This window comes from Oncorhynchus mykiss, chromosome 13 (assembly GCF_013265735.2).
Source record: "Oncorhynchus mykiss isolate Arlee chromosome 13, USDA_OmykA_1.1, whole genome shotgun sequence".
NCBI lineage: Eukaryota > Metazoa > Chordata > Actinopteri > Salmoniformes > Salmonidae > Oncorhynchus > Oncorhynchus mykiss.
The window spans coordinates 54,089,923-54,110,448 of NC_048577.1; the positions used below are offsets into that span (position 1 = coordinate 54,089,923).

A 20,526-nucleotide genomic window follows, 5' to 3' on the forward strand; every position below is an offset into this window, starting at 1 on the left:
ATATCATCATTCCCAATAACACTGATTAGCCTCCTAGCATGTACTGCTATGCATAACTGTAATCAGTTCAGTACAATGGAGAGCCCTGTGCTCATAGTTTCTAAAACAATGTACATTGCCGTTGCTATTTTGTCTGTTATTGGTTACTGATATCTGTTATTTGAAAAAAGACATGTTTCACTCATGCATGTGATATTTTATTTGATGTCTGAATTGGAAGGGGATGTAATGGAGTCAGAGGATGCAGTGAAGTCAGTCAAGGCTCATCTGTAGACACCTCCTGTTATGAGATGTGTTTGGGGAAGGGAATTCTGTTGATGTTGTGTATCTCTCATTAAATCAAATCAAATGTTATTGCACACACACACACACACATCCGTTAGTGAGAATTTCTGCTTTGCCAAGATAATCCATCTACCTGACAGGTGTGGCATATCAAGAATCTGATTAAACAGCATGATCATTACCCAAGTGCACCTTGTGCTGGGACAATTAAAGGTCACTCTAAAATGTGCAGTTTTGTCATAACACAATGCCACAGATGTCTCAAGTTTTGAGGGAGCGTGCAATTGGCATGCTGACAGCAGGAATGTCCACCAGAGCTGTTACCAGAGAATTGAATGTTAATTTCTCTACTGTTAGCCCCCCCCCCCCCCCCCATCTACTGTAAGCCGCCTCCAACGTCGTTTTCAAAGAATTTGGAAGTATGTCCAACCGGCCTTACAACCACAGACCACGTGTAACCACACCAGCCCAGGACCTCCACATCCGGCTTCTTCACTTGCGGGATCATCTGAGACCAGCCACCTTGGACAGCTGATGAAACTGTGGGTTTGCACAACTGAAGATTTTCTGAACAAACTGTCAGAAACCGTCTTAGGGAAGCTCGTCGTCCTCACCAGGGTTTTGACCTGACTGCAGTTTGGCGTTGTAACCGACTGCAGTGGGAAAATGTTCACCTTCAATGGCCACTGGCACGCTTGATGAGTGTGCTCTTCACGGATGAATCACAGTTTCAACTAGCAGACAGCGTGTATGGCGTTGTGTAGGCGAGGGGTTTGCTGATGTCAATGTTGTGAACAGAGTGCCCCATGGGGGAGGTGGGGCTATGGTATGGACAGACATAAGCTACGGACAACGCACACAATTGAAAGCACAGAGATACACCGTGAAGATCCTAAGGCCCATTGTCATGCCATTTATCCGCCGCCATCACGTCATGTTTCAGCATGATAATGCACGGCCCCATGTCACAAGGATCTGTACACAATTGATTGAGGCTGAAAATGTCCCAGTTCTTTCATGGCCTGCATACTCTACAGACATGTCACCCATTGAGCATGTTTGGGATGCTCTGTATCGACGTGTAGGACAGCGTGCTCCAGTTCCCGCCAATATCCAGCAACTTCACACAACCATTGAAGTGGAATGGGACAACCACAGGCCACAATCAACAGCCTGATCAACTCTATGCAAAGGAGATGTTGCGCTGTGTGAGATAAACGGTGGTCACACCAGATACTGACTGGTTTTCTGATCCACACCCTTCCCTCTTTTTTAAGGTATCTGTGACCAACAGATGCATATCTGTATTCTCAGTCATGTGAAATCCATAGATCCTTATATGAACTGTAACTCAGTAAAATCTTAGAAATTGTTGCATGTTGAGTTTATATACTGACCAAAAATGTTCATGAGCTGAAATAAAAAAAAATCCCAGAAAATGTCCATATGCACAAAAAGCTTCTCAAATGTTGTGCACAAATGTGTTTACATCCCTGTTAGTGAGCATTTCTCCTTTGCCAAGATAATCCAACCACCTGACAGGTGTGGCATATCAGGAAGCTGATTAAACAGCATGAACATTACACAGGTGCACCTTGTGCTACGGACAATAAAAGGCCTCTTTAAAATGAGCAGTTTTGTCAAAAGTGTTACACGACTCAAGTTGAGGCAGCGTGTAATTGGGCATGAATGCAGTCAGCATGCCATCAGAGCTGTTGCCAGAGAATTGAATGTTCTAAAATGACAGGACATGAGCAGATGTGCAATTTATTGTGGAGCCCTGTGTACATGGCCAGAGGCTGTCCCATCAGAGAAGTCTCAACTCCTGTGCAGCAAATGGTGGCAGTACATCTGCAGTGTCAGAAAAGTGAGTTTGCACTCGGTCACACAATGGGCTGACGAGAAATCATTAGAATCATTCACTGGAGGGCTCCCAGCCTCAGCAGACACATGTCAGATATAAAAGCTCTTAGGACCCTGTGTGCTGTCTGATAGTCTGACCTAGGTAGCCTACAACACCCTGAAATAGTAATCAAACTGTCGATAGCTAAAATTCTACATAGACATTAATTTGTCAAGCAGAAACAGCACAGAGCCCATCATAAAAATGACTAACGTGTGTGTATAAATAGACAGCATGCATATTCAAATTGAAAGTTTTATTTGAAATCTGGTCATTATAAAGTAGCATGAATAACAGTCGGGCCAAGCTGCATATGACATTCTGAAGGCCAGCATTTCAGCCTTCCTCACTGTCCAGTCAGTTATTTCTGAGGGGAAACAGTTATTTAAATGAGAATTGGATAACAAACATTTCAATTTGAGAGTCTACGCCAGATAAGGAACAGTACATTACCTATGAGGATACTTCACAACTTTGGATCCAGCACTAGGGATTTAAGGAGATGCTTCATGGGATACAATATTAAAAGAGGGCTGAGCTGTGTCTCCTGGAGAGTAGCGGGTGTTGGACAAGACCTCTCTGCCTCATTCATTGCTGTTATGGTTCTGAAAAATACATCTGAATGGAGGTAGAACAGGATCAGGAAAGATCTGTTTAATCATATCACCTGGCTCCTCGAACTCAGGGACCATTTATTTCTGCTTAATCCAAGGACCATTTTTTTCCCTGCTTAATCCAAGGACCTTTTTTTCTGATTAATCCAAGGACCATTTTTTTCTGCTTAATCCAGGGGACTGGTGTTTGCTGCTCAATCTCAGGGGCCAGGTTTTTCTGCTTAATCCAGGGAACCTGTTTTTTCTGCCTGATCTAAGGGACCTGTGCTTGCTGCCTGATCTTGGGGACCTTTGCTTGCTGCCTGATCCCCTCACTTTGCTGGTTGATTGGAGCGCTTGACCCCGGTGATGTACTGGGCCGAACGCACTACCCTCTGTAGTGCCTTGTGGTTGGAGGCAGAGAAGTTGCCGTACCAGGCAGTGATGCAACCCGTCAGGATGCTCTCAATGGTGCAGCTGTAAAACCTTTTGAGGATCTGAGGACCCATGCCAACTCTTTTCAGTCTCCTGTGGGGGAATAGGTTTTGTCGTGCCCTCTTCGACTGTCTTCGTGTGCTTGGACCATGTTAGTTTGTTGGTGATGTGGACACCAAGGATATTGACGCTCTCAACCTGCTCCACTACAGCCCCGTCGCTGAGAATGGGGGCGTGCTCGGTCCTCCTTTTCCTGTAGTCCACAATCATCTCCTTAGTCTTGATCACGTTGAGGGAGAGGTTGTTATTCTGGCACCACCCGGCCAGGTCTCTGACCTCCTCCTTATAGGCTGTCTCATCGTTGTCGGTCGATCAGGCCTACCACTTTTATGTCATCAGCAAACTTAATGATGGTGTTGGAGTTGTGCCTGGCCATACAGTCATGAGTGAACAGGGAGTACAGGAGGGGACTGAGCACACACCTCTGAGGGACGCTTTAACTGTGAGGGTGCTGCTCTGTCCTTGTATTGGCACCTTGACTCGTCTAGCTCTCAGTTAGAGACAGCTGGTGGCAATCAGTCAGGCATTCTCAACCTCAGGTGTAGCAATTATACAATATTGCTCCATGATGGACCCTGTCCAGAAACAACCCCTAGCCCGTTCCCCAGGCACTTCATGTAGATCTGAAAGAATTGGATAGGTGTCGTACTCCACCCGGCTGATTATTTTGCCATCTTGCTTATACCTATCCAATCCTTTCAGATCTACACAAGTGTCTAGTGCTAGGGGTTGGTTCTGGACGGGGCCTTGGGCTACTAATTTAAGTGGTTAACTTTCAATAAGTCTAGCTTGCAAAGGTATGAGTACACACATTTTGCACCCACCACAGTGCACTGAAATCATGTTGAAGCACATCATTTCTACTGAGCATGTTCCTGAATGTTATGCTCCGATATGTCCTGTATATCTGCATACCCAGGCAGGTAGCCCAGTGTTTAGAGTGTTGGACTTGTAACTGAAAGGTTGCAAGATCGAATCCCCGAGCTGACAAGGTAAAATTCTGTCGTTCTGCCCCTGAACAAGGCAGTTAACCCACTGTTCCTAGGCCGTCATTGAAAATAAGAATTTGTTCTTAACTGACTTGTCTAGTTAAAAAATAAATAAATAACCACCTGAACAAAAACAGTAGATCAGAAATGAAGGAAGAGCTGAATATGAGGTGTGTCCGGAACTACACTATTTATACAACATTTTGCAACTCTATGAAACAACATGCAACACTTTTGAACAGGTTGAATTTACCTGCCCCCTTTTCCACTTTAGATTTTAGACCGTAAGAATGGCGAGATCGATGAGCTGAAGACCATGTACAGAGCCAAGCAGAAGGAATCGGAGGAGAGTGTGCGCAAGCTGGAGAAGAAAGGTGAGAGGTCGTGGGGTCATAGTGGGGGTCGAGCCTGGAGGCAGACTTAAGGGGATATTTACACCAGTGTGTCTCTGCACACTCAGAGTAAAACCCCAGTTTAAACTCTGTGTTACTGTTACAGGGTGAGACCCCACTGGTGTGGCCCGATGCTACCCAGCTGTGCTCCTTCTAACAGCACGTTTATGAGACTGATATTTCACACTTGTCATAAACAGATTCTTTAGTGACAGTGCATGTTGTACAGTACACTTCCAGCACAGAGCGATTTAGTTGCAGACGTTCTCTATACTCAGCTTTAACCCCTTTATACTATGGAAGATTGGAGATATTCTCAGTGCTGACATACAATATGAAACAACAATGACGAGGGATACAAAGCATGTGACTTTCACAGAACATGCTTGAAGTAGTGTGAAAGAAACAAATGTTGTGTGTGTGTGTGTGTGTGTGTGTGTGTGTGGGGGGGGGGGGCCTTACTGAGTTCTCTGTCTGTGTGTGTGTGTTGTTTTTCCATCCACAGTTCAAAGCGTGCTGCGCGAGTCCCAGGTCATCCGTGAGAGCAAAGAGAAGCAGATCGGCGAGCTGAAGAAGATGTCAGATCAGAGCACCGACTCCCTGAAAAACGAGTGGGAGAAAAAGGTAAAGGAAAGTTGAAGGGCTGAAGTCGATTTCCAACCAGCCCTAGCCCCTAAGCACTCCTAAGCCTGAGGAAGGCTGCAATAGAAGGATTTGAAAGGGCGGAATCTGGGCTGACCTCAACCAAGCCAGGTTCACTATAGAGCTGGGAAATCTTTATTCTAGACGTGTCTTTGTAGGCTCACTCGGCCAGGCCTGTGTGTTTTTTTTTACTGAAAAAATAATGTTAGTACTTCTTCTCTAAATTGTCTTTTCAGTCCCGCTAACTCTAGTTAACTAAGCTGCTCAATGAGATCTTACTGACATTTTCCCTTATCTGTTCAGGGTCACCAAGTGTATGATAGTGGAATCCATAAGGGAAGCTCTGCTTAGATGTATGAGAAAAAGTAACTCTCCTGCCCTCTTAAGGATCTGCCCCCTTTTTAAATTGTTCACCTAAAATGACATACCCAAGTCTAACTGCCTGTAGCTCAGGACCTGAAGCAAGGATATGCATATTCTTGATACCATTTGAAAGGAAACACTTTGAAGTTTGTGGAAATGTGAAATTAATGTATGAGAATATAACACATTAGATCTGGTAAAGATAATACAAAGAAAAAAACATGCATTTTTTTGTATAATTTTTTTGTTGTATCATCTTTGAAATTCAAGCGAAGGGCCATAATGTATTATTCCAGCCCAGGCACAATTCATCCAATGAACCATTGTATTTCTGTTCAATTATTTTAAATCAAAACTGCCCAAATCTGCCTAATTGGTTTATTAATAACTTTTCAATTTCATAACTGTGTGCACTCCTCAAACAATGGCATGGTATTCTTTCAATGTAATAGCTACTGTAAATTGGACAGTGCAGTTAGATTAACAAGACAGTATCAGATATGTCTATGTCCTGGGAAATGTTCTTGTTAATTATAACCTCATGCTAATCGCATTAGCCTATGTTAGCTCAACCGTCCTGAGTGTGGGACACCTATCCGTAGAGATCCTTAAGAGGTTTTAAAAGGTCTCTCGCCCCTGAATAAGGGGTGACTTGATATTAGAGGTCGACCGATTAATCGGAATGGCCGATTTCAAGTTTTCATAACAATCGGAAATCGGTATTTTTGGACACCCATTTGGCCGATATTTTTTTTTTTTTTTTTTTTACACCTTTATTTAATCTTTATTTAACTAGGCAAGTCAGTTAAGAACATATTCTTCTTTTCAATGACGGCCTAGGAACGGTGGGTTAACTGCCTTGTTCAGGGGCAGAACGACAGATTTTTACCTTGTCAGCTCGGGATTCAATCTTGCAACCTTACAGTTAACTAGTCCAACGCTCTAACCACCTGATTACATTGCACTCCACGAGGAGCCTGCTTGTTACGCGAATGCAGTAAGTCAAGGTAAGTTGCTAGCTAGCATTAAACTTATCTTATAACAAACAATCAATCAATCAATCAATCATAATCACTAGTTAACTACACATGGTTGATGATATTATTAGTTTATCTAGCATGTCCTGCATTGCATATAATCGATGCGATGCGTATTCGCGAAAAAGGACTGTCGTTGCTCCTATGTGTACCGAACCATAAACATCAATGCCTTTCTTAAAATCAATACACAGAAGTATATATTTTTAAACCTGCATATTAAGCTAAAAGATATCCAGGTTAGCAGGCATTATTAACCAGGTGAAATTGTGTCACTTCTCTTGCGTTCATTGCACACAGAGTCAGTGTTAATGCAACAGTTTGGGCCGCCTAATTTGCCAGAATTTTACGTAATTAGGACATAACATTGAAGGTTATGCAATGTAACAGGAACATTTAGACTTGGATGCCACCCGTTAGATAAAATACGGAACGGTCCTGTATTTCACTGAAAGAGTAAACGTCTTAGTTTCGAGATGATAGTTTCCGGATTCGACCATATTAATGACCTAAGGCTCATATTTCGGTGTGTTATTATGTTATAATTAAGGCTATGATTTGATAGAGCAGTCTGACTGAGCGATGGTAGGCAGCAGCAGGCTCGTAAGCATTCATTCAAACAGCACTTTCTTGCGTTTGACAGCAGCTCTTCGCAATGCTTCATGCATTGCGCTGTTTATGACTTCAAGCCTATCAACTCCCGAGATTAGGCTGGTGTAACCGATGTGAAATGGCTAGCTAGTTAGCGGGGTGCGCGCTAATAGCGTTTCAAACGTCACTCGCTCTGAGACTTGGACTGGTTGTTCCCCCTGCTCTGCATGGGTAACGCTGCTTCGAGGGTGCCTGTTATCGTTGTGTTCCTGGTTCGAGCCCAGGTAGGAGTGAGAAGAGGGACGGAAGCTATACTGTTACACTGGCAATACTAAAGTGCCTATAAGAACATCCAATAGGCAAAGGTTAATGAAATACAAATGGTATAGAGGGAAATAGTCCTATAATTCCTATAATAACTACAACCTAAAACTTCTTACCTGGGAATATTGAAGACTCATGTTAAAAGGAACCACCAGGTTTCATATGTTCTCATGTTCTGAGCAAGGAACTTAAACGTTAGCTTTCTTACATGGCACATATTGCACTTTTACTTTCTTCTCCAACACTTTGTTTTTGCATTATTTAAACCAAATTGAACATGTTTCATTATTTATTTGAGGCTAAATTTATTTTATTGATGTTATTATTATTAAGTTAAAATAAGTGTTCATTCAGTATTGTTGTAATTGTCATTATTACAAATACATGTAAAAAAAATTGTCCGATCAATCGGTAGCGGCTTTTTTTGGTCCTCCAATAATCGGTATCGGCGTTGAAAAATAATAATCGGTCGACCTCTACTTGATATATCTATTGAAATTGAGAGCGAGACAGAGCGACACAGGGAGAGACAGACTCAGAGAGACAGATGCAGAGAGAGGGAGACACAGAACAGGCCAGAGTTGGTACAGTAGAATGTCTCTGATTGGACACCTGGGCCAGTGGAGGTAGCCAAGGTACCACACGTAGTAGCTGTGATAGGCTGACTGACGCTGTGGTGTCCATTGCCCCTCCTCCCCCCAGCTGCACGCGGCGGTGGCGGGCATGGAGCAAGAGAAGTTTGACCTGCAGAAGAAGCAAACAGAGAACATTCAGGTGCTGCTGGAGGACACCAACCAGAGGCTGGCCAAGATGGAGGCTGAGTATGGCGCCCAGACACAGGCTACCGTGAGTGGGGGAGATTGGGGAAGTTGGAGGAACACTGTTTTCACCATCAGTAACACTTACTGTAAACACCCTCTGTCTCATGTTTGAACACGCCCCCTCATAAAGTGTTTGCGGACAAGCAGAGCTGACATGAAGGGTGAGGTGTCCTATCTTACAGTTGAAGTCGGAAGTTTACATACACTTACGTTGGAGTCATTAAAACTCGTTTTTCAACCACTCCACATTTCTTGTTAACAAACTATAGTTTTGGCAAGTCGGTTAGGATATCTACTTTGTGCATGACACAGGTAATTTTTCCAACAATTGTTTGCAGACAGTTTATTTCAGTTATAATTCACTATATCCCAATTCCAGTGGGTCAGAAGTTTACATACACTAAGTTGACTGCCTTTAAACAGCTTGGAAAATTCCAGAAAATTATGTCATGGCGTTTGAAGCTTTTGATAGGCTCATTGACATAATTTGAGTCAATTGGAGGTGTACCTGTGGATGTATTTCAAGGCCTACCTTCAAACTCAGTGAATATTTGCTTGACATCATGGGAAAATCAAAAAAATTTGTAGACATCCACAAGTCTGGTTCATCCTTGGGAGCAATTTCCAAACGCCTGAAGGTACCACGTTCATCTGTACAAACAATAGTATGCAAGTATAAACAGCATGGGGGGGCCAGACTATGGTTTGCAACTGCACGTGGGGACAAAGATCGTACTTTTGGGAGAAATGTGCTCTGGTCTGATAAAAGAAAAATAGAACTGTTTGGCCATACTGACCATCGTTATGTTTGGAGGATAAAGGGGGAGGCTTGTAAGCCAAAGAACACCATCCCAACCGTGAAGCATGTTGGCGGCAGCATCATGTTGTGGGGGTGCTTTGCTACAGGAGGGACTGGTGCACTTCACATAATAGATGGCAACATGAGGAAGGAAAATGATGTGGATATATTGAAGCAACATCTTAAGACATCAGTCAGGAAGTTAAAGCTTGGTCGGAAATGGGACTTCCAAATGGACAATGACCCCAAGCATATTTCCAAAGTTGTGGTAAAATGGCTTAAGGACAACAAAGTCAAGGTATTGGAGTGGCCATCACAAAGTCCTGACCTCAATCCTATTGACAATTTGTGGGAAGAACTGAAAAAGCATGTACGAGCAAGGAGTCCTACAAACCAGACTCAGTTTCACCAGCTCTGTCAGGAGGAATTGGCCACAATTCACCCAATTTATTGTGGGAAGCTTGTGGAAGGCTACCCGAAACATTTGACCCAAGTTCAACAATTTAAAGGCAACTCTATCAAATACTAATTGAGTGTATGTAAACTTCTGACCCATTGGGAATGTGATGAAAGAAATGAAAGCTGAAACAAATCATTCTCTTTTCTATTATTCTGACATTTCACATTCTTAAAATAAAGTGGTGATCCTATCTGGCCTATAACAGGGACTTTTTTCTGAGATTAAATGTCAGGAATTGTGAAAAACTGAGTTTAAATGTATTTGGCTAAGGTGTATGTAAACTTCTGACTTCAACTTTACCTTCCACCTTGTAAAAGTCTCTCTGCCTTTGCATCTGTGTCTTGGGACCAAATCCCATCTAACCTGAGAGAGAGTGTGTGTGTGTGGGTGTGTGTGTGTGTTAAGGACCTAAGGTGGGACAAAGTAGGGGTGGGGGATTAGGTATGGATGATCAGCAACAGGGGCCATTCAGACACGGTACAGTACTTCATGAATGTAGCTTCTGTTATGACGTTCAGCAGCTTTCACAATTAACGTGTACATACATACACACACACACACACACTTTCTCTCACTTTCGCTCTCACACACGCAGATATTTGCATTCAATAGCTTTCACAGGTAAAGTGTACTCCTACCCATACACACACACACACTTTCTCTCTTTCACTCTATATATCTATCTCACACACACACACACACACACACACACACACATGTGCAGCGAGATAGTCTGTCAGCAGGATGGAATTTAAGAAGCATCAAAAGCGGGCCTGCGAGGCTGGGTAAGACCCCTCTTTAATAATTAAACATAGTCTATAGCCAGGTGAGGCCCGCAACATGAAAGGGCCCTCTTTCACTGGAAATTAGGTGCTCTACCCCTGTTAGTTTAGGCTGACCTCCACACAGAGGTACACATGCACGGGCGTGCACTCACACTCACATACACACACACACACACACACACTCCTGTTCTCTTCATAAGAAATGTCAGCTGAGGTGAGGTAGCTCTGAACTCCCCCTCTCTATTTGATGTCTCAGTATCCAAGCCCTCTGAATTATGTTGTTTGTCTTTCATCATGCAACCGTGTGCAGTGTTTCTGGTGCTTGCCAAAAAACAAAAGGTAAAGTGAAGTTTATCAAAGCTATCTGACAGAGTGAGAGTTTCAACATATAACACACACATTTTCACGGAGGCTTCTTCCCCAAAGAAAGGTGTTTTGACACCTGTAATTGTTTTATAACTTGTCTGGTGTCTAGAACAGTTCAGGTAGAGCAGCTGCTAGTGTGTATGTCAACATGAAGACAAGCTGAAATATGACTGAAATCTCTTTGTTTGTGCTTGTCTGTGTGAGTCAACGGAGACAAAGAGAACAGAGCATGTCCCTGACAGACCACTACAGTATTCCTGTACCATAACAGCATCTCTAGCTGCATCACACCCACAGGTGGCATACAAGCACTCCAAGTCTTCTGCTGGTGTGTAATATGTGGGAATATGTTTCAGTATTCTGCTGGTGTGTAATATGTGGGAATATGTTTCAGTATTCTGCTGGTGTGTAATATGTGGGAATATGTTTCAGTATTCTGCTGGTGTGTAATATGTGGGAATATGTTTCAGTATTCTGCTGGTGTGTAATATGTGGGAATATGTTTCAGTATTCTGCTGGTGTGTAATATGTGGGAATATGTTTCAGTATTCTGCTGGTGTGTAATATGTGGGAATATGTTTAAGTATTCTGCTGGTGTGTAATATGTGGGAATATGTTTCAGTAGTCTGCTGGTGTGTAATATGTGGGAATATGTTTAAGTCTTCTGCTGGTGTGTAATATGTGGGAATATGTTTCAGTATTCTGCTGGTGTGTAATATGTGGGAATATGTTTCAGTATTCTGCTGGTGTGTAATATGTGGGAATATGTTTCAGTATTCTGCTGGTGTGTAATATGTGGGAATATGTTTAAGTCTTCTGCTGGTGTGTAATATGTGGGAATATGTTTCAGTATTCTGCTGGTGTGTAATATGTGGGAATATGTTTAGGTATTCTGCTGGTGTGTAATATGTGGGAATATGTTTCAGTATTCTGCTGGTGTGTAATATGTTTAGGTATTCTGCTGGTGTGTAATATGTGGGAATATGTTTAGGTATTCTGCTGGTGTGTAATATGTGGGAATATGTTTCAGTATTCTGCTGGTGTGTAATATGTGGGAATATGTTTCAGTATTCTGCTGGTGTGTAATATGTGGGAATATGTTTAAGTATTCTGCTGGTGTGTAATATGTGGGAATATGTTTCAGTATTCTGCTGGTGTGTAATATGTTTAGGTATTCTGCTGGTGTGTAATATGTGGGAATATGTTTCAGTATTCTGCTGGTGTGTAATATGTGGGAATATGTTTCAGTATTCTGCTGGTGTGTAATATGTGGGAATATGTTTAAGTCTTCTGCTGGTGTGTAATATGTGGGAATATGTTTAAGTATTCTGCTGGTGTGTAATATGTGGGAATATGTTTAAGTATTCTGCTGGTGTGTAATATGTGGGAATATGTTTCAGTATTCTGCTGGTGTGTAATATGTGGGAATATGTTTAGGTATTCTGCTGGTGTGTAATATGTGGGAATATGTTTCAGTATTCTGCTGGTGTGTAATATGTGGGAATATGTTTCAGTCTTCTACTGGTGTGTAATATGTGGGAATATGTTTCAGTATTCTGCTGGTGTGTAATATGTTTCAGTATTCTGCTGGTGTGTAATATGTGGGAATGTGTTTCAGTATTCTGCTGGTGTGTAATATGTGGGAATATGTTTCAGTATTCTGCTGGTGTGTAATATGTGGGAATATGTTTCAGTCTTCTGCTGGTGTGTAATATGTGGGAATATGTTTCAGTATTCTGCTGGTGTGTAATATGTGGGAATATGTTTAAGTGAGACCACCTCTTTAACTGGCGTTGGTAGGTCATCCATCACTGAATATTGAATCTGTTACATTATGTTACGCAACTTGTCTTTGATAAATATTTTGGGCACCACTACACACTTGTCACTTTGTGTGTCTCTCTGAAGGAGCCCATTAGTGGAGTTCAGTGCCGGTAATGTAACGTGCTGCTAACACCTGGTGCTCAGGGGAGTGCGCCAAACACACACACACACAGCCTCTCCGTCTCATCCCATGCCAGGGCGTTAAGTGTCAGCACACGTCCTGACTCAGGCCTCCTTCGTTCCCCCTTCATTTTCTTAAGGCACTCTTGTTGGCCGCTTGCAGACAATTTACAAAGGACCCCTCTCACGGGGCCTGACGGCACTGGCCGTCCCTCTCTGTCCCAAAAACACACAGAGCTCTCCTGTCTCAGTCAGCTCTCATTGGTTAGACGACTGCACACTCCCCATCCAGCCACTTTGTCATCACATGTATCAACCTGCGAATGCGCTGCATTCCAAACTGTCACACAGAGACTAGGTGTTTTTGGTTTCCCATTGGTTCTGGGAACGAAGCCATCAGTTTCCTGACCGGTAAAATGGAAAGTTTTTAAACGTTCTGAGAATCGAAGTGAAAATGTAGCCTATTCTGGGAACGTACATTTTTTGTTATACTGAGGTTCTGATAACATTTTACTATGGTTTCCTGAAAGTTTTCCTGGGAGGTTTTATTAACGTTCTGACAATGGAAATTCTAGGTTATTTTGAGGTTTTTGAATAACTTTCACTGAAAGTTTCAGTAAGACTTTTATTAACACTACTAGCTTAGTTTGGGTTCACTTGTTTAACTCCAAGCACAGGAAGGATGCATGAACATTTTCTTAGGCATTAGTCATGCAAATACATTTATTTTTTATTGTGGCACGGCATCAGTGAGATTCAAACCTATGATCTTCTGATCTCTATCTATAGAATTAGTCCACTGCGCCACCAGGAAAGAGAGCTAGCATGCCATGTTTTTTAAAACTCTAACAAAGCTGTTCATTTTAGTATATTCAAACAGACCCCATTTCAAAGTCAACATTCAGGTCAACATTCACAAGGCCGCTGGGCCAGATGAATTACCAGGGCGTGTACTCCGAGCATGCTGGCAAGTGTCTTCACTGACATTTTCCCTGACCGAGTCTGTAATACCTACGTTTCAAGCAGACCACAATAGTCCCTGTGCCCAAGAACGCCAAGGTAACCTGCCTAAATGACTACTACCCCGTAGCACTCACATCTGTAGCTATGAAGTGTTTTGAAAGGCTGGTCATGGCTCACATCAACACCATTATTCCAGAAACCCTAGACCCACTCCAATTTGCATACCGCCCCAACAGATCCACAGAAGACCAATCAAATCAAATTTTATTTGTCACATACACATGGTTAGCAGATGTTAATGCGAGTGTAGTGAAATGCTTGTGCTTCTAGTTCCGACAATGCAGTAATAACCAACGCCTATTCCCCCTCAGTAGACTGAACATTTTTTGCCATGGGTCCTCAGATCCTCAAAGATATACAACTGCACCGTCGAGAGCATGTTGACTGGTTGCGTCACTGCCTGTTAGGTAACTGCTCGGCGTCCGACCTCAAGGCGCAGCTATCCTGCACCATTCCCAGAACATTGTGGGATGGTTGTATGCAAAACAACCATAGGACCACCACACTCTCACCAAGCTCTAAGAAACAAATGGTTCTCAGAACGTTATGTGCTAGCTGGGCAGTCACAATCAGCTGGGTCACGGTCATTAATCACCAAACAGAAGAAAACAGGGTGGGACTACATGGACATTTGTTTTCCTATGCAAAATGTTTTGCTATGATGTATCCTAATGAACACGCCCCTGGACTTTGTTTGATCACCCTCGATTGAGTTTAGAATGAGGGTGTCTGTATGATTGGTAATCTGGAGCGGTTGTCTGGTTTATGAAGAATGGGATTAGAGGATTTGGTGGGATTACGTAGGCCAAGAGCAATGAGCTCAACTTCTGTGTGCCCTTTAAACTCGTATTGTGAGGAGGCAGAACTAGGCAGAGCAGGTGAAAGCGAAAGAAACAGCAGCTTGGGGAGAGAGAAAAACGCTTTTGGGAACAAGAGAGAAGATGTTTTCATAGGCAGGCGGAACAGTTGACTTTTTGAAGTCTATTTCTTTAACTTTCTCTTTGAGACTTTGCAGAGGGAACGAAGAGCCTACAGATTCATCAGATGTGTCTTTTAAAACAGTCCCACCTGATAGGATCTATCCCTGGTGCACTGAGGACTTTGATGTCTGCTTAGCTGAGAGTTGGAGAATCTTGTTGCTGAGAAACACAGTCGGTTCAGGCTGACTGTAGAATTGAGCATGAGTTCAGTTGGGTAAACTGTGGTGTGGTGCTGGGATAGTGGGCTTCAGGCCAGAGAAGGCTGGTGGGAGGAGCTTCAGGTGGACGGGCTCATTGTAATGACTAGAATGGAATCAATGGAACAAAGTCAAACGTGATTTCCATATGTTTGACACCATTCCATGTATTCTATTCCAATCTTTACAATGAGCCCGTCCTCCTATGGCTCCTCTCACCAGCCTCTTCTGATACTGGTAAATGGGTTTGGATTGATGAGCCACTCATGCTGTAGAACAGTAGGGTGAAATAGAGTTGTACTGGTCTGCTATCTTAATTTGATCACTGTTGTTGCAGAGAATTTTCCTACTCAGCAGGAAATGCAAATTGTAGTGTATTCAAGGTTTAAAAGGCTTCTAACGTTTCTGATTTCCACTTAAAAATGTCAGCCTTGATTTGCCCTAATGAAAAATGTATCACAAAAATGTCCATTAATTATAATCCACATAATAATTGCAGGATTATTTTCCTGCTGTGAGAAGCAGGGTCCTATTAAGATGGCGCATCTGTGACAGAATTGTTCATCTTGATGGTGGTCAATGATGTTCATGCTGTCTCATGCTGATGGTCCTCTCCCACTGTATAGGACCAGACAGTGATGTTCATGCTGTATCATGCTGATGGTCCTCTCCCACTGTATAGGAGCAGACAGTGATGTTCATGCTGTCTCATGCTGATGGTCCTCTCCCACTGTATAGGAGCAGACAGTGATGTTCATGCTGTCTCATGCTGATGGTCCTCTCCCACTGTATAGGAGCAGACAGTGATGTTCTTGCTGTCTCATGCTGATGGTCCTCTCCCACTGTATAGGAGCAGACAGTGATGTTCATGCTGTCTCATGCTGATTGTCCTCTCCCTCTGTATAGGAGCAGACAGTGATGTTCATGCTGTCTCATGCTGATGGTCCTCTCCCACTGTATAGGAGCAGACAGTGATGTTCATGCTGTCTCATGCTGATTGTCCTCTCCCACTGTATAGGAGCAGACGGTGATGTTCATGCTGTCTCATGCTGATGGTCCTCTCCCACTGTATAGGACCAGACAGTGATGTTCATGCTGTCTCATGCTGATTGTCCTCTCCCACTGTATAGGAGCAGACAGTGATGTTCATGCTGTCTCATGCTGATTGTCCTCTCCCACTGTATAGGAGCAGACAGTGATGTTCATGCTGATGGTCCTCTCCCACTGTATAGGAGCAGACAGTGATGTTCATGCTGTCTCATGCTGATTGTCCTCTCCCACTGTATAGGAGCAGACAGTGGTGTTCATGCTGTCTCATGCTGATGGTCCCCTCCCACTGTATAGGAGCAGACAGTGATGTTCATGCTGTCTCATGCTGATTGTCCTCTCCCACTGTATAGGAGCAGACAGTGATGTTCATATTATGTCATGCTGATGGTCCTCTCCCACTGTATAGGAGCAGACAGTGATGTTCATGCTGTCTCATGCTGATGGTCCTCTCCCACTGTATAGGAGAAGACAGTGATGTTCATGCTGTCTCATGCTGATGGTCCTCTCCCACTGTATAGGACCAGACAGTGATGTTCATGCTGATGGTCCTCTCCCACTGTATAGGAGCAGCCAGTGATGTTCATGCTGATGGTCCTCTCCCACTGTATAGGAGCAGACAGTGATGTTCATGCTGATGGTCCTCTCCCACTGTATAGGAGCAGACAGTGATGTTCATGCTCTCTCATGCTGATGTTCCTCTCCCTCTGTATAGGACCAGACAGTGATGTTCATGCTGTCTCATGCTGATGGTCCTCTCCCACTGTATAGGACCAGACAGTGATGTTCATGCTGTATCATGCTGATGGTCCTCTCCCACTGTATAGGAGCAGACAGTGATGTTCATGCTTTCTCATGCTGATGGTCCTCTCCCACTGTATAGGAGCAGACAGTGATGTTCATGCTGATGGTCCTCTCCCACTGTATAGGAGCAGACAGTGATGTTCATGCTGTCTCATGCTGATTGTCCTCTCCCACTGTATAGGAGCAGACAGTGGTGTTCATGCTGTCTCATGCTGATGGTCCTCTCCCACTGTATAGGAGCAGACAGTGATGTTCATGCTGTCTCATGCTGATTGTCCTCTCCCACTGTATAGGAGCAGACAGTGATGTTCATGCTGTCTCATGCTGATGGTCCTCTCCCACTGTATAGGAGCAGACAGTGATGTTCATGCTGTCTCATGCTGATGGTCCTCTCCCACTGTATAGGAGCAGCCAGTGATGTTCATGCTGATGGTCCTCTCCCACTGTATAGGAGCAGACAGTGATGTTCATGCTGTCTCATGCTGATGGTCCTCTCCCACTGTATAGGAGCAGACAGTGATGTTCATGCTGTCTCATGCTGATGGTCCTCTCCCACTGTATAGGACCAGACAGTGATGTTCATGCTGATGGTCCTCTCCCACTGTATAGGAGCAGACAGTGATGTTCATGCTGTCTCATGCTGATGGTCCTCTCCCACTGTATAGGACCAGACAGTGATGTTCATGCTGTCTCATGCTGATGGTCTTCTACCACTGTATAGGACCAGACAGTGATGTTCATGCTGTCTCATGCTGATTGTCCTCTCCCACTGTATAGGAGCAGACAGTGATGTTCATGCTGTCTCATGCTGATGGTCCTCTCCCACTGTATAGGACCAGACAGTGATGTTCATGCTGTCTCATGCTGATGGTCCTCTCCCACTGTATAGGACCAGACAGTGATGTGCATGCTGATGGTCCTCTCCCACTGTATAGGAGCAGACAGTGATGTTCATGCTGTCTCATGCTGATGGTCCTCTCCCACTGTATAGGAGCAGACAGTGATGTTCATGCCGTCTCATGCTGATGGTCTTCTCCCACTGTATAGGAGCAGACAGTGATGTTCATGCTGTCTCGTGCTGATGGTCCTCTCCCACTGTATAGGAGCAGACAGTGATGTTCATGCTGTCTCTTGCTGATTGTCCTCTCCCACTGTATAGGAGCAGACAGTGATGTTCATGCTGTCTCATGCTGATGGTCCTCTCCCACTGTATAGGACCAGACAGTGCGGGAGCTGGAGCTGCGTGTGAAGCAGCTGTCAGTGGAGGTGGAGAACGGTAACGTGCTAAGGCAGAAGGTGACCCAGGAGAAGGGCCAGCTGGAGATCCACATTGCCTCTATCAGCTCTGAGCTTCAGGAGGCCAACCGACAGTAAGGAGGAGACCCCACACCTCGGTCACCCACATCCATCCACCCACTCACTGTTCTCTTCCCAAACCTTACATGAAAAGAATGAAAAGTCTCACCCCAAAATACACAGACAGCCCCCAACTAATTTACCGACCCAATCTGACACAGAGTTCCCCAGTCTCATCCCCAGCTCCAGCCTCTGTTTGAGCCAAGCAGTAGGCCCTTACAGTAGTGAGTGTTGCTGACTGTTTGTATGTCTGTACTGAGTATGTCTGTGTTGTGTTGTTCAGGAGGGTGTCTCTGCTGAGGGAGAAGGAGCAGCAGAGTGAGCAACATGAAGACACACTGCAGAGGCTCCAGACCAAACATGAGGCTGACATCAGCCACTTCCAACAGGAACACACACTCTCCGCTGCTAAGGTAGCCAACGGCATGTGCTAGCAGACTAGACTACTGTAGAACACTACTGCACTGCGACAGTATCATTGCGCAACATGGTACGCAGCAACATCTGGATGTGCGTGCAAAACAAGTTCCACATTCACATTCTGCTACCATTTCTGTCTAGCCGTCTGCGCATACAAATTGATGCATACGTTCAATAAATCCAACGTATGCATCACACAGAACGCACCGCGACGGCCTCTGCAATGCAGTGCTGCAAGGCAACACAGTGTTCCATTGGAAATGAATGTACTTCTGGTGTACCAAAATGGAATGACGCTGTCGGTGTGATCGAGGCGTAAGGTACCCAACCAAATTAGTATAGAAAAACTAGATGCTACACCACTGCATTACCTGATGCTACACCACTGTATTATCTGATGCTACACCACTGCATTACCTGATGCTACACCACTGTATTATCTGATGCTACACCACTGTATTATCTGATGCTACACCACTGCATTACCTGATGCTACACCACTGTATTATCTGATGCTACACCACTGTATTATCTGATGCTACACCACTGCATTATCTGATGCTACACCACTGCATTATCTGATGCTACACCACTGCATTGCCTGATGCTACACCACTGCATTACCTGATGCTACACCACTGCATTACCTGATGCTACACCACTGTATTATCTGATGCTACACCACTGTATTATCTGATGCTACACCACTGCATTACCTGATGCTACACCACTGTATTATCTGATGCTACACCACTGCATTATCTGATGCTACACCACTGCATTACCTGATGCTACACCACTGCATTACCTGATGCTACACCACTGCATTACCTGATGCTACACCACTGCATTACCTGATGCTACACCACTGCATTACCTGATGCTACACCACTGCATTACCTGATGCTACATCGCTGCATTACCTGATGCTACACCACTGCATTATCTGATGCTACACCACTGCATTATCTGATGCTACACCACTGCATTGCCTGATGCTACACCACTGCATTACCTGATGCTACACCACTGCATTACCTGATGCTACACCACTGCATTACCTGATGCTACATCGCTGCATTACCTGATGCTACACCACTGCATTACCTGATGCTACACCACTGCATTATCTGATGCTACATCGCTGCATTACCTGATGCTACACCACTGCATTACCTGATGCTACATCGCTGCATTACCTGATGCTACACCACTGCATTATCTGATGCTACACCACTGCATTATCTGATGCTACACCACTGCATTACCTGATGCTACACCACTGCATTACCTGATGCTACACCACTGCATTACCTGATGCTACACCACTGCATTACCTGATGCTACACCACTGCATTACCTGATGCTACATCGCTGCATTACCTGATGCTACACCACTGCATTACCTGATGCTACACCACTGCATTACCTGATGCTACATCGCTGCATTACCTGATGCTACACCACTGCATTACCTGATGCTACACCACTGCATTATCTGATGCTACACCACTGCATTACCTGATGCTACATCGCTGCATTACCTGATGCTACATCGCTGCATTACCTGATGCTACACCACTGCATTACCTGATGCTACACCACTGCATTATCTGATGCTACACCACTGCATTGCCTGATGCTACACCACTGCATTACCTGATGCTACACCACTGCATTACCTGATGCTACACCACTGAAATAACTATTAGCTGGGCACACGCTATTCAATTCAAGGGGCTTTATTGGCATGGTACATATGTTAACATTGCCAATGCAAGTGAAGTAGATAATATACAAAAGTGAAATAAACAATAAAAATGAACAGTTCCACACTCTCTCAAAGATGTTGTAGAATGGTTAGCTATATCTTCATGCTATACTGTGTATGACTTATGTTCAACTGAAGC

At 44.0% G+C, this 20,526-nt stretch overlaps 1 protein-coding gene across 2 annotated transcripts in view; it reads left to right on the forward strand.

Annotated features, from left to right (window-relative positions):
* Positions 1–20,526, forward strand: part of cep112 (centrosomal protein 112) — a 211,250-nt gene that overhangs the window by 37,175 nt on the left and 153,549 nt on the right. For both annotated transcript variants that reach the window (XM_036941515.1, XM_036941516.1), the window contains exons 10-14: positions 4,540–4,639; positions 5,163–5,281; positions 8,317–8,460; positions 18,056–18,210; positions 18,480–18,609. In XM_036941515.1, the coding sequence (XP_036797410.1) occupies positions 4,540–4,639; positions 5,163–5,281; positions 8,317–8,460; positions 18,056–18,210; positions 18,480–18,609 (648 nt within the window). The remainder of the gene's footprint in view (positions 1–4,539; positions 4,640–5,162; positions 5,282–8,316; positions 8,461–18,055; positions 18,211–18,479; positions 18,610–20,526) is intronic.